The sequence below is a fragment of the Cottoperca gobio genome, unplaced genomic scaffold (assembly GCF_900634415.1).
Source record: "Cottoperca gobio unplaced genomic scaffold, fCotGob3.1 fCotGob3_245arrow_ctg1, whole genome shotgun sequence".
Lineage (NCBI taxonomy): Eukaryota > Metazoa > Chordata > Actinopteri > Perciformes > Bovichtidae > Cottoperca > Cottoperca gobio.
Window position 1 is genome coordinate 240932 of NW_021166869.1, and position 12721 is coordinate 253652.

Below are 12721 nucleotides of genomic sequence, written 5' to 3' on the forward strand. Positions count from 1 at the left end.
ACATACTCGCACTCGCATGCCTACATCTTAAGAAGATGAATTACATTGTATCACAAGCTGGTTTTTACCATTTGAGGCTGTAGATAAAGTCATACTCACTCCTGCAGAGCCGTAAAGTCACCACACTCGAACGTCTACTCGGGTCCTGACCCATTTTCCACCCTCTCTGTCGTGTGACCCTGATGTGCGCGCACACACACACACACACACACACACACACACACACACACACACACACACACACACACACACACACACACACACACACACACACACACACACACACACAGTGTCCCAGAAGAAACCTCCTGCAAAAGGAAGACTGAACACAGCAGCTTCAAAGCAATGCGAGTTCAATAGTGTTGTAGTTAGCTTAGCTCCGTTTTGTTGTAAATATGTCAACATCACAATCTTCCTGAGTCAGTATTGTAGATTTAGTTTTGTACAGCTTTACGTAAGCTTTCTGGATCACTTCAGAGAACAGCTCAACATGTAAGCACAAGTGTTTGAACTCGGGGCAGCAGTGGAAAGGTCACATAAGTGAATTACGACGGAAGACACATTTTTCCAATCTGCCTCTTTTGTATCAATGTAACAGCAAGAACAGAATGTACTATAAACAAAAAGGGATTTTAATAAACACATTTCTCTAAAGAGTCAACAGTAAATAGATGGAATAGAAGTCCTGTGGTTATTTCTAAATTCTTTTGTGTGCAGTCGAGTTCCCACATCAGGAGAAACGGCCACAGAAAAGGCGTGGCGTCCTGCACAAAGCAGATTTTTTAGTGGCGTCACGATTGCATACAAAGCCAATGACGAGATGTGAGTGGATGCGAACATGCCTATCGCTAACGTGCATCCACATATCGAAAGTCTTTCAGGCTCAATGACCGAGGAGGAAATAGGAGAGAAGTAAGCGCACTCTGTGGATGATGTTAGCTGGATGCAGCTAATGTCTGTACACTGGGCGCCTGTAGCGTATGAACACAGGAGACACACTTCCATGAAGAAACGTCAGGCATAAATTCACGTTGCGTTGTATCTGGTTGCTACGGAGCTTGTTATTGTGTACGATCAAGATAAAAAAAATGTCTTCGTGCAGAGTCCTCACCTGGAAGAGGTCATAGCTGGGCTGCATTGAAACACATTTCCCTCTTTTTGTGTTTTTGTTCAGGTGTCTCACAACATATTCCGGACCCTTCCGCCCAGTGACAGTAATGAGTTTGACCCCGAGGAAGACGAGCCCACGCTCGAGGCCTCCTGGCCACACTTACAGGTAAACACAGCCGCAAAAACAAAAGTGTCTTACGTTCACTAATTATCTTGTTAGAAAGAAATAGTTTTAACATCAACATCTCTTCTCTCCTTCTCATCCTCTCTCCAGTTGGTATACGAGTTCTTCATCCGGTTCTTGGAGAGTCAGGAATTCCAGCCCAGCATTGCCAAAAAGTACATAGACCAGAAGTTTGTCCTACAGGTGAGTCGGTCCGCTTTGATCTTTCCATCTCACTTGTTCTCCCTGCTGTCCTCTCTGTTAAATGTGTTCCTGTCATCTTTCTCTCTGACTCTGATTCCCTTCATCTGTCTGCGTTCCTTCCCTCCGTGCAGCTCTTGGAGTTGTTTGACAGCGAGGATCCTCGGGAGAGAGACTACCTGAAGACAGTCTTGCATAGAATCTACGGCAAATTCCTGGGTCTGAGGGCTTTTATACGAAAACAGATCAATAATATTTTTCTACGGTGAGTTTGAGTAGAACTCTAATTGTCTGTGTTTGTGTTGGTCTCCATCTGTTAGACGTTGTGTATCCACTTTTATTACTGGAGCCTTGTTTAGTTTCTATTCTACAGTATACAAGTCAAAAATACTTCCACAATGACATCACGCGTGAGCTCAAGGGAACCGTTGATTTAGACGAGAGTTGAATGTTTTCCTGCGATTTAAAGTTATTTCTTGCTTCATGGGAATCACTGAGCATCATTAACAGGAACGTCACTTTAATTTTCAGATATTGTTTTTTCACATTTGTTAGATTCCTTCAGTAGAACAATTCTTCCCAAATAAGCACACAAACTGACCTCAGACCAGTTTGAATATATCAGAGTGGTTTCATGTGAGGCGCAGGACATTCAGGCGCACGCTCTCCTTTTGTTTCAGGACGGAGCTCTTCATGTCTGATTCAGCCACTTGTTGAACACATGTGTTGTTCACATAGTAACTATATATTGTCCTGAAACGAAGACACACGTTTCAACCCCCACTAACGTCAACATGCTGGTATTTTCCAAGAGATAAGAAAATGCAGAGAATTCCCAAGACATCCACCAATTTACATTTTATTTTTGTATTTCTTTTTTTAAACTGAATGATGGCACACTCACACGCAGTTAAACACACTTCATGTCCTGGTGTCTTTTGTTGCTCCGCCAACCGTTCCTAGTCTTCATGCGATATGGTAATTTACAAATCATCTGGTTTTGCCGCCTTTGCTCATTTGTTTTAGTTGTTTAACTTCTGTCTGCTGTCTTTTGTCTCCTCTTTTCTGTGCCTCTCTCTTTGTCCGCTCTGCAGTTTTGTTTATGAGACGGAGCACTTCAACGGGGTGGCTGAGTTGCTGGAGATCCTGGGGAGGTATGTGGAGGCCTCCGACGCTCAGAAGCACATTTACACTCTTCCTCTGTTCGCCCGACGGTTCATGCAAAGCCACACAGGACGTGCAGAACTAAGCTCAACGCTGATATCTTTAGTCGTAAAGGATGTTTTTAATCTTTTTATTTAATCATGCACTGTGATGGAGATGCAGATCTTGTTCAAGAGACAGATTGATGGAAAAATGAAATCCTGTTTTTTATGGAGCCAAATCAGAGTGGAGATGTGAAGCACAGGGAAGAGTCGGAGCATGACTTGTAGATAAGAAATGAATTAATCCTCTCAGCTCAACTGTCTCTCTTTTAATCCATTAAAAAAAAGAGCTGATTTACACGGACAGTTTATCAGCTTTGTGTCAGGACTTGTTTAGGGTCGTTCAGCACGCAGACGGGGTGCAGGGAGATCGTCTCACTGTTGCTATAAATGTGTGAAATATTATGACGGTAAAGCTCCATAATCTTCTCACAGCTACTTATGTGCTGTTCAGTATCCAGGTTCAGAGAGAAGCTGATCAGTTGTTGATGGATACATTCATAAGGACCTTGAAAACAAACAACAATAGGTTAAAGGTTTTAATACACACATCAAACTAAATACAATTCCACATTAGTTTTAATCTTAACATTATTTTCCCTTTGAATCCAGGATGTGTGCATCTTCAGGCCTCTCAGAAGGGTTTGAAATCACTCGTACGCGGATGCATTGTGTGATGAAAGGTCACGAGCAGATTGTTCCAGGAGGTCACACGCAAAGCAAGTTTATACACGTCTGGTCCTGCGGAGAGTGCAGCGACATAAACCCAGATGGAGAACTATGAGGAGTTGTGAATTGTGACGTCTCTGAATCTTTTTTTATTGCCAAATATGGAATCTTAAATGAAAGGTCAGAGAGAGGCCGAGCACAAACCGACCAGTCAGCCACGTACAGTTACATAACTAACAGGAGAGTTGCCCATCCCTGGACTATAACTGTATTTTATTTGGACTAAACGTTTCATTGCTTACGTAAGAATGATGGCTTCAGTTTGTCTCTTCATGAGAACACTGAAGAAGTTGAATCCATTGCGGTTGACATTTTGTGAGTCTGGAGCTTTAAGGGGATCACGTGTGTGTTCTGCGAGCCTGAAGGTTGGAGCATCAGTTACGTCTCTTTATTTCTCCTCCCAGGCTCCATCAAACAGTCTTCTTCATGTCTGCTGCTCACTGATCTTTCACTCGCTTTCAGGGGGGTCACAATGAAACCCTTGCATGTGTTCATGTTTAATTTATCTTTATATTTTTTTATGTCTCCTCTCTCTCTCTCAGTATAATCAATGGTTTCGCTCTGCCACTGAAAGCGGAGCATAAACAGTTTCTGGTCAAAGTGTTGATCCCCCTCCACACTGTCAGGAGTCTGTCCCTCTTCCACGCACAGGTAATATATATATATATGTGTGTGTGTGTGTGTGTGTGTGTGTGTGTAAAGTTTCTTACTAGTTTTATATAAAGAGATAATTAACAGTATTGTAAAACTTTGAACCTGCACAGTCTTTTAAAGTCCTGCAGGTGTGTGTGATTCTGTGGCAGGTCTGTACTGTAGGGCTGCACTCAAGGTCACTTTTCTTTTTTTAAACTTACAAAGCTTCTATTGAGGATTTGGATATCTTCATATTTTATGATGCCATCGCTTAAAAATAAATAAAAATCCCCTGAAACGAAATCTATTTACCTAAAGTGATTCATCAGATCAACTTTCTTAAGTTAAAGCCGCTCTGTGCCTCGCTCTGTGTGTGCCTCGCTCTGTGTGTGCCTCGCTCTGTGTGTGCCTCGCTCTGTGTGTGCCTCGCTCTGTGTGTGTGCCTCTCTGTGTGTGTGCCTCGCTCTGTGTGTGTGCCTCGCTCTGTGTGTGTGCCTCGCTCTGTGTGTGCCTCTCTGTGTGTGTGCCTCGCTCTGTGTGTGTGCCTCGCTCTGTGTGTGTGCCTCGCTCTGTGTGTGTGCCTCGCTCTGTGTGTGCCTCTCTGTGTGTGTGCCTCGCTCTGTGTGTGCCTCGCTCTGTGTGTGTGCCTCTCTGTGTGTGTGCCTCGCTCTGTGTGTGCCTCGCTCTGTGTGTGTGCCTCGCTCTGTGTGTACCTCGCTCTGTGTGTGTGCCTCGCTCTGTGTGTGCCTCGCTCTGTGTGTGTGCCTCGCTCTGTGTGTGTGCCTCGCTCTGTGTGTGTGCCTCGCTCTGTGTGTGTGCCTCGCTCTGTGTGTGTGCCTCGCTCTGTGTGTGTGCCTCGCTCTGTGTGTCTGTGTGTGTGCCTCGCTCTGTGTGTGCCTCGCTCTGTGTGTGTGCCTCGCTCTGTGTGTGCCTCGCTCTGTGTGTGCCTCGCTCTGTGTGTGTGCCTCGCTCTGTGTGTGCCTCGCTCTGTGTGTGTGCCTCGCTCTGTGTGTGTGCCTCGCTCTGTGTGTGTGCCTCGCTCTGTGTGTGTGCCTCGCTCTGTGTGTGTGCCTCGCTCTGTGTGTGTGCCTCGCTCTGTGTGTGTGGTGCCTCAGCTCTGTGTGTGGTGCCTCGCTCTGTGTGGGTGTGCCTCGCTCGGTGTGTGTGTGCCTCGCTCTGTGTGTGTTGCCTCGCTCTGTGGTGTGTGTGCCTCGCTCTGTGGGTGTGGGTGCCTTCGCTCGGTGTGGTGTGCCGCCAGCTCTGGTGGTGTGTGCCCTCGCTCTGTGTGGTGTGTGCCTCTCGCCTGTGTGTGTGTGCCTCGATCTGTTGTGGTGGTTCCCTCGCTCGGTGGTGTGTGCCTCGCGGTCTCGTGTGGTGTGCGCCTCGCTCTGTGTGTGCGCCTTCGCTCTGTGTGTGCGCCTCGCTCTTGTGTGTGTGCCTCGCTCTGTGTGTGTGTGCCTCGCTCTGTTGTGTGCGCCTCGCTCTGTGTGTGTGTGCCTCGCTCTGTGTGTGTGCCTCGCTCTGTGTGTGCCTCGCTCTGTGTGTGTGCCCTCGCTCTTGTGTGTGTGCCTCGCTCTGTGTGTGTGTGCCTCGCTCTGTGTGTGTGCCTCGCTCTGTGGTGTACCTCGCTCTGTGTGTGCCTCGCTCTGTGTGTGCCTCGCTCTTGTGGTGCTTGCCTCGCTCTGTGTGTGCCTCGCTCTGTGTGTGTGCCTCGCTCTGTGTGTGTGCCTCGCTCTGTGTGTGTGCCTCGCTCTGTGTGTGTGCCTCGCTCTGTGTGTGTACCTCGCTCTGTGTGTGGTGCCTCGCTCTGTGTGTGTGTGCCTCGCTCTGTGTGTGCCTCGCTCTGTGTGTGCCTCGCTCTGTGTGTGTGCCTCGCTCGTGTGTGTGTGCCTCGCTCTGTGTGTGTGCCTCGCTCTGTGTGTGTGCCTCGCTCTGTGTGTGTGTGCCTCGCTCTGTGTGTGTGCCTCGCTCTGTGTGTGGTGCCTCGCTCTGTGTGTGTGTGCCTCGCTCTGTGTGTGTGTGCCTCGCTCTGTGTGTGTGCCTCGCTCTGTGTGTGTGCCCTCGCTCTGTGTGTGTGCGCCTCGCTCTGTGTGTGCGCCTCGCTCTGTGTGTGCGCCTCGCTCTGTGTGTGCGCCTCGCTCTGTGTGTGCGCCTCGCTCTGTGTGTGTGCCTCGCTCTGTGTGTGCCTCGCTCTGTGTGTGCCTCGCTCTGTGTGTGTGCCTCGCTCTGTGTGTGTGTGCCTCGCTCTGTGTGTGCCTCGCTCTGTGTGTGTGTGCCTCGCTCTGTGTGTGCCCTCGCTCTGTGTGCAGCCGGTGGGAGAAAACATTTTTGACCGCAGTAAGAATGTTTTTAAAATGCTAGACGAGCACAAACATGGGTTGAAGCAGAAGTTCTATTTTTAGATAAAGATATGTGAATTCTTTTAATGATTTAACATTTATCGTTTTGAGTTTTGGACTTAACAACACTCGGGAGTTGTTGTAAATGTTTGGATCACACTACACACTTATATTAGTGTAATCTTTATCTGCAGCTGCCGGGTTTAAACAGAATCAAAAGACAAACATACAAGGCCTTCGAATGTTGAATGTCAACGTTATGAATAAGGCGTCAGGTGCAGCCCGACTACGATACGTTCTGTGTGTTGTAACATGTGCTCTCCTCTCTTTGCAGTTGGCGTATTGCATTGTACAGTTCCTAGAGAAAGACCCAACATTAACAGAACCAGTAAGTATCCGCTCACAGTAACAGACAGCTGTCCTTCATCAAGTCTTTTCTGTTGACCACAGTCGGATCAATAACTGCCACAGGAGATGTGTCTGAAAGTGATCTGTTGGGTGACAGCAGAACATCACCTGTGCTGCTACATTTCTCACTTTTCCTGCAACACTGTTGTCACTACAGCTGATGGTTTGAGGTGCAGGGTGATCAGAGACGCCTCACTGAGGGGAACGTGGGGGTTTAATGTGTCGTGTCTCTTCTTCGTCCTCAGGTCATCAGAGGCCTCCTGAAGTTCTGGCCAAAAACCTGCAGTCAAAAAGAGGTGAGGCTTGTCGTTTGTTTCGGTTTGAACTGCGTACGAACTCTCTGTGTGTTTTTGTGGTAACATTTCTCACCTGTGCTGCGCTGCAGGTGATGTTTCTAGGGGAGCTGGAGGAGATCCTGGACGTCATCGAACCCACACAGTTCGTTAAGATCCAGGAGCCGCTCTTCAAACAGATCTCCAGATGTGTCTCCAGCCCACATTTCCAGGTCAGTGAGCGTCCAGCGCTGACGTGCAGTGTGCTTTACCTGCACTGGTGTAGAAACCAGTACAGAATTTATATAGTTTGTGTTCTTTAAATCCCTCTCAGAAACATGTTCAAGTGTCCTTGGATTATCTGTAAAACCTATTTTTTTTTTATATATATATATATATATATATATATATATATATATATATATATATATATATATATATATATTTATTTATTTATTTATATATATATTTATATATATATATTTATTTATATATATATATATATATTTATTTATATATATATATATATATATATTTATTTATTTATATTTATTTATATTTATTTATTTATTTATATTATATATATTTATATATATATATATTTATTTATTTATTTATTTATATTATATTATATTATTCTCTTCACTTTTATTTTACTAATACTTTATTAATATTTTATTTTACTAATGTTTTTTATTTATATGCAGTTACTATTGTTAAATGTTGTATAACTTTTAAGTAACTTAGATTTTGTCTTGAAACTTTATTTTTGAAAAATGCTATAAAAATAAGGTATTATTATTTTAGGGAAACGCTCCTAACTTTTAAAACCTTTTTTTAATTTAATTATTTTGAATAAAAACAATGTAACACACAAGTTAAAAAGGTAAGCTTCTGCATTTACCACATTATATATAAACACTCAGGGTTGTGCTTGTGGTCGCAGGTTGCAGAGCGAGCTCTGTACTACTGGAACAACGAGTACATCATGAGTCTGATCGAGGAGAACTCCAGCGTCATCCTGCCCATCATGTTCGCCAGCCTCTACAGGATCTCCAAAGAGCACTGGAACCCGTGAGTGACATTTATAAATAAATACAGAGTCCTCAGCTTTGTGTAATAAATGAGGCTCATTGTTGTCATTTTATTTGTAGATTTCCAAGAACAAATATGCAGGTTTCTTTGGTTTAGCCTTGATTTGAAGTCATGTTGTGTCTTTGGCTTTCTGCTGGCAGGAAGCTCCCTTTTTCCCTTCATAAATGTGTTTCTACCTAAAGTACAAAATAAGCTGTCCTTGCCTCGTGACGACTGTGTTTACTGTAAACAGCCGAGCGCAGCGTCGCTTTCCTGCAGAAATAAGACTTTGAAGTGCATGAGAACAATTAAGAAATGTCTTGAATATATATTTCCAGGTGAAGAATAGCTTAAACTGGTCTTTTACAATAAATATAGTCGACGTCTCTGCACGTGCTTTACATCCCAGTATCCCATACTAAAGACTGTTGACTATAACTTGAGGAAGAAATGAAAGCTCCATGTTGCTCGCTCAACAGATTCCTCCACACGGATAAAGATTTATAGAGGCTGTAAAGCTGCTTGTTGTTGTGATCTTTGATCCCTTTCTGTCCTCGCAGGGCGATCGTGGCGCTGGTTTACAACGTACTGAAGGCCTTCATGGAGATGAACAGTACCTTATTTGATGAACTCACAGCCACTTACAAGTCGGACCGCCAGCGGTGAGAAGCTGCTCACACTCACATCTTCCTCACGTTCATCAACAATGTGATAGTGTACGAGCCCCGCAGGGAGCTGCTTAACACGACGGCAGTGTTACTCTCATCATCACACTCGGATCAGGATTAATATTAGCTGTGCTTTTTAAAGCAGCAGCACTAATGAGTGATGGTTTTAGTTACAGCGCTAGAAATAGAAATAGGAAGAGTATAATATCTGACAGACCATTCAGGATTCAAAGCTCACTTAGTAGTAGGGATGCACCCGTCCCACTTTATAATACTCTGATACCAAATGTCATGTTACAGGCTGATACATTACCAGTTTAACATCTGACATCGTGGAGCAGAGCCCCCACAGATCAGAAAGCCTCGCTAGTTGGACCACCACGTTGATCCAGATTGAAATGTATCAATGGCTGTGAACTTCTGTGAACACGTCCACGCTCCGACTGACTTTAGTGACAGTTAACTTTCCCTCTAGCGCCACCGTGAGGTTCACATTTGTGGTTTCCAGTGAACTACTTCACAAACTGTTGGATGTATGTTTCCCCTCAAGATGAATTATAATAACTTTGATGATCCTCTGACTTTTCCTTAGGACCCATCATCAGGTCAAATATTATTATATCTTCATGACCAAATATTTACACAACTAATGGCATTCTCATCAGCCTCAGCTGCACTTTGTGTTTCATGCTAATGAGCTAATGCTAACATGCTAACACGCTAAACTAAGACGGAGAACATGGTAAACTCAGAGCTGCTAGCATGACTCTTAGGCTACATTCACACGGCAAGCTTTAGTGCTCAATTCAGGTTCCAGTGTGAACCGGTCCTGAACTGACCCGCACGCGCAGAAGAGAACAATAACAAAGACGTCGCACGCTGTCGTACGGAGGTTAACGTTAAGGCCCCCCCGAAGTCAGCGTTCATGCGCAAACGTGTAAATGTAGGACTTCTGTAAATACACTTTAAACAGGACGCACAGTTGCATCGAGGCTGTAGTTTGGTCTTTATAGACACGTGTGACTCTGGAGAGATTCAGAAGTTTGAAAGCAGGATAATAATAAAAGCTTGTCGTCCGTGTTTTTCTGTTTCAGTGAGAAGAAGAAGGAGAAGGAGCGAGAGGAGCTCTGGAAGAAGCTGGAGGACTTGGAGCTGAAGAGGGGCCTTAGGAGCGATGGGATCATCCCAACTTAACGAAGACAGCGCCGCGCTCCCCCTCTGCCCCTCCCCCTCCTCTCCCCCCTGTGACTCCCCCTCCCCAACTCCCTCCCTCCACATCAGCCATGTCTGCCCAGAGCTCCGAGAAATCCCCGATACAGGCCGTCGTCTCTGGATCGACGCGGAGTGCCCGCTGGTTTCTTAATTGTTTGTTTTTTTTCTTATGTTTTTTTTTTTTTTTTTTTTTTTTTCTCCTGTGTTTGTGCGACTTACTTTACAGTAGATTCATCACGTCTGTTTTCATTATTTCAACAGCACTGTAAATAATTTTTTTTTTTTTCCCTTAAACTGATATTATTGCAAACAGAAAAACAAAACAATAATAATAAAAAAAGGAAGAAAAAAATAGAAAATGAGAAAATGACTTGTGTGAGAGGGTGAATTAAACAAAAACATAAAACCTTTGGACTGTAGGACGTGAGAACAACTCTTGGAAAACAAAACAAAAACCACAAAAAAAGAAGATAGATTGATTTTAACTCTTCATCCCACTCTTCACTACAGTCCCGTGTGTAATTTTAATTTTTCTGGTTCTCCTCTTTGCTTTTCCTCTTGTTCCCCTTCCTCCCTCCTCTCTAATGGTGCATCTGCCCCCGTGTGGGACGTCCGGACTAATAATGGGTCCCCTCTCCCCCATTAAGGTTCCTCCCTGGCCTCACCCTCTTGTCTACAGGTTCTGCTTCCTGTTTTAAATGGCGGCGGGGGGGGGGGAACTGAACATAAACACATTTAAAAACAACAGGGACTTCCTCAGTACACACCTCTGAGTGCGTTTACATGCGTGTTAATCGTACGGGTATTAAATCTTGTGCTGAATATACTTATTTCTATTCTTCTACTTTGTTCACCCTCAAACTACATTTATTCCCTCGGTGTTCAGACCGTGCCATCTCAAAATACTGAATTTCTTTTTTTACATCAAAAGACATTTTTTACTCCCTCTTGTGCGTTTTACTACTTCAAGGTTCAAAATCCACAAAGTCACCTTCAGCAGAGCCTCAGTGTCACTTCCTGTGGCTGCGTCACAATAACAGCCAGTGTTTCACCATTTTAACGTGAACTAGCAGCAGCACGTTATGTTCAGTTTGCATTAGCAGTAAAAAAAACCCAATATAAATCGTTGTGATGCAGCTGTATAAAAGCGATCAATGAATGGGGGAATGCAAGGTAAGTTTATTTATACAACGTGTTGTGCAGGATTAGTTTGTTTCCCCCGTATGTAATCATACAGTGACACTGATAAACTGCAAACAAAAGCAAAGATGCCATGACCATATATACAAAATAAGTATATTGAATGTACAGATAATCATTTAAGTGTCATGTTTTTAACCACAAATCAAACCCGCCCCTCACATCTGGTGCACATGACCTCGGATACTTTTCATTTTTAAAGACTAGTGTAGTGTAGTATCCTGTTTTGATGTTGCTTAGATGAGCTCACATCCTGGTTCTTTCGAATCCTGCTTACCACCGTTTAATTTGTGCAACTTCCTGTTGATGCGATGCGTCGGCCTCGCACAGGATTTGTGATCTGGCTTCATGTAAAGGAGAATATTAAGATTGTACATGTTCTGCATGTAAACGCACTCAAATCATGCTCCCCTCGTGCTCCTCCAAAAATTGACTTTTAATCTATTTCTCCTTCCCTCCATCTAACTTTTTTTTTTCTTTTTTTTTTTTAATAAACTTTGTTGACCCCCCCCCCCCCCCTCCCTCCCTTAACCTGCCATACCAGGTATCCCTGGTATCAGTCTGGCACTGGTACCCTCCGGCCATAACGGGGACTTACAAATAAAAACAAGTCTTCAGAGGAGCGCCAAATATCTTCCTCCTGTTGTGAAAAGACGAGCGCCCCTGCCTCACCTCACCCCCACTCCTCCCCTCCTCCGCCCACCGGGGGGGCGCCGCGTTGACTTCACAGTATTACAACAACAACAACAACAAAAAGACAACCCTGTACATTGTTATTGAATGCAGTACACTGATAATCTTGTATCTTGTAGTAATTTAGCCGATGTTTCTTGCTTAGGAAACTGGAGAGGAGTGTCCAGTATATAAAGAGGTATTATGGAACAAGACTTCCTGGTATTTATGATAGTGTTGCCCCCCCCCCTTTTAGTCTGTTTTTTCATTTTCTGTCTCTCACTCCCTCTTCTCTTAGTTTTTATCTCATTTTGGAAATTTTGATGAAGTTTCTTTTGACCATTGAATATATTTTTTTTTAGTTGGGGAGGGAGGGGGGGTGAGGTCAGGGGTCATAGGGAGGGAGGGAGGAGTAGAGAGGGAAGGCACAGAGCAGACCACTTTGTCCTGTTGGGAGTGTTACGCTGAATCTCCTCCCTCGCAGAATTAATGTGTGCTTTAGAACGGCCCGGATATAATATGATTTTAAAACCGAAAAAAAAAAAAAAAAAGATAAATATGGGTTGGAGAAATACAAATGTTTAATTATTTTAAAAAATAAAGAGATATTAAATTAAACCTGTTTTGTGATAAAGCCCAGATGCTGGATTGCTTTATTTACTGGGTTCACAGGGTGTGTGTGTGTGTGTGTGTGTGTGTGTGTGTGAGTGAGTGTGTTAAACCTGAAACGTGCACAGTATGTATACTGTGTATGTTTACGGTTTTACATTTGTAGGTGTAGATTCAGGCCAACATGTTGAAAAATGACATTTTATTTTTCCTACTTTGGTCAAAA

The 12721-nt window shown here is 44.1% G+C and overlaps 1 protein-coding gene across 7 annotated transcripts in view; it reads left to right on the plus strand.

The window, feature by feature from the left end:
• Nucleotides 1–12484, plus strand: part of ppp2r5eb (protein phosphatase 2, regulatory subunit B', epsilon isoform b) — a 42097-nt gene extending 29613 nt beyond the window's left edge. For all 7 annotated transcript variants that reach the window (XM_029426846.1, XM_029426848.1, XM_029426845.1 and 4 more), the window contains 11 exons: nt 1175–1276; nt 1385–1477; nt 1609–1739; nt 2569–2628; nt 3951–4059; nt 6715–6768; nt 7034–7084; nt 7174–7293; nt 8007–8134; nt 8695–8796; nt 9897–12484. In XM_029426846.1, coding sequence (XP_029282706.1) covers nt 1175–1276; nt 1385–1477; nt 1609–1739; nt 2569–2628; nt 3951–4059; nt 6715–6768; nt 7034–7084; nt 7174–7293; nt 8007–8134; nt 8695–8796; nt 9897–9996 — 1050 coding nt within the window. In that variant the 3' untranslated portion in view covers nt 9997–12484. The remainder of the gene's footprint in view (nt 1–1174; nt 1277–1384; nt 1478–1608; nt 1740–2568; nt 2629–3950; nt 4060–6714; nt 6769–7033; nt 7085–7173; nt 7294–8006; nt 8135–8694; nt 8797–9896) is intronic.
• Nucleotides 12485–12721: the final 237 nt, after the last annotated feature.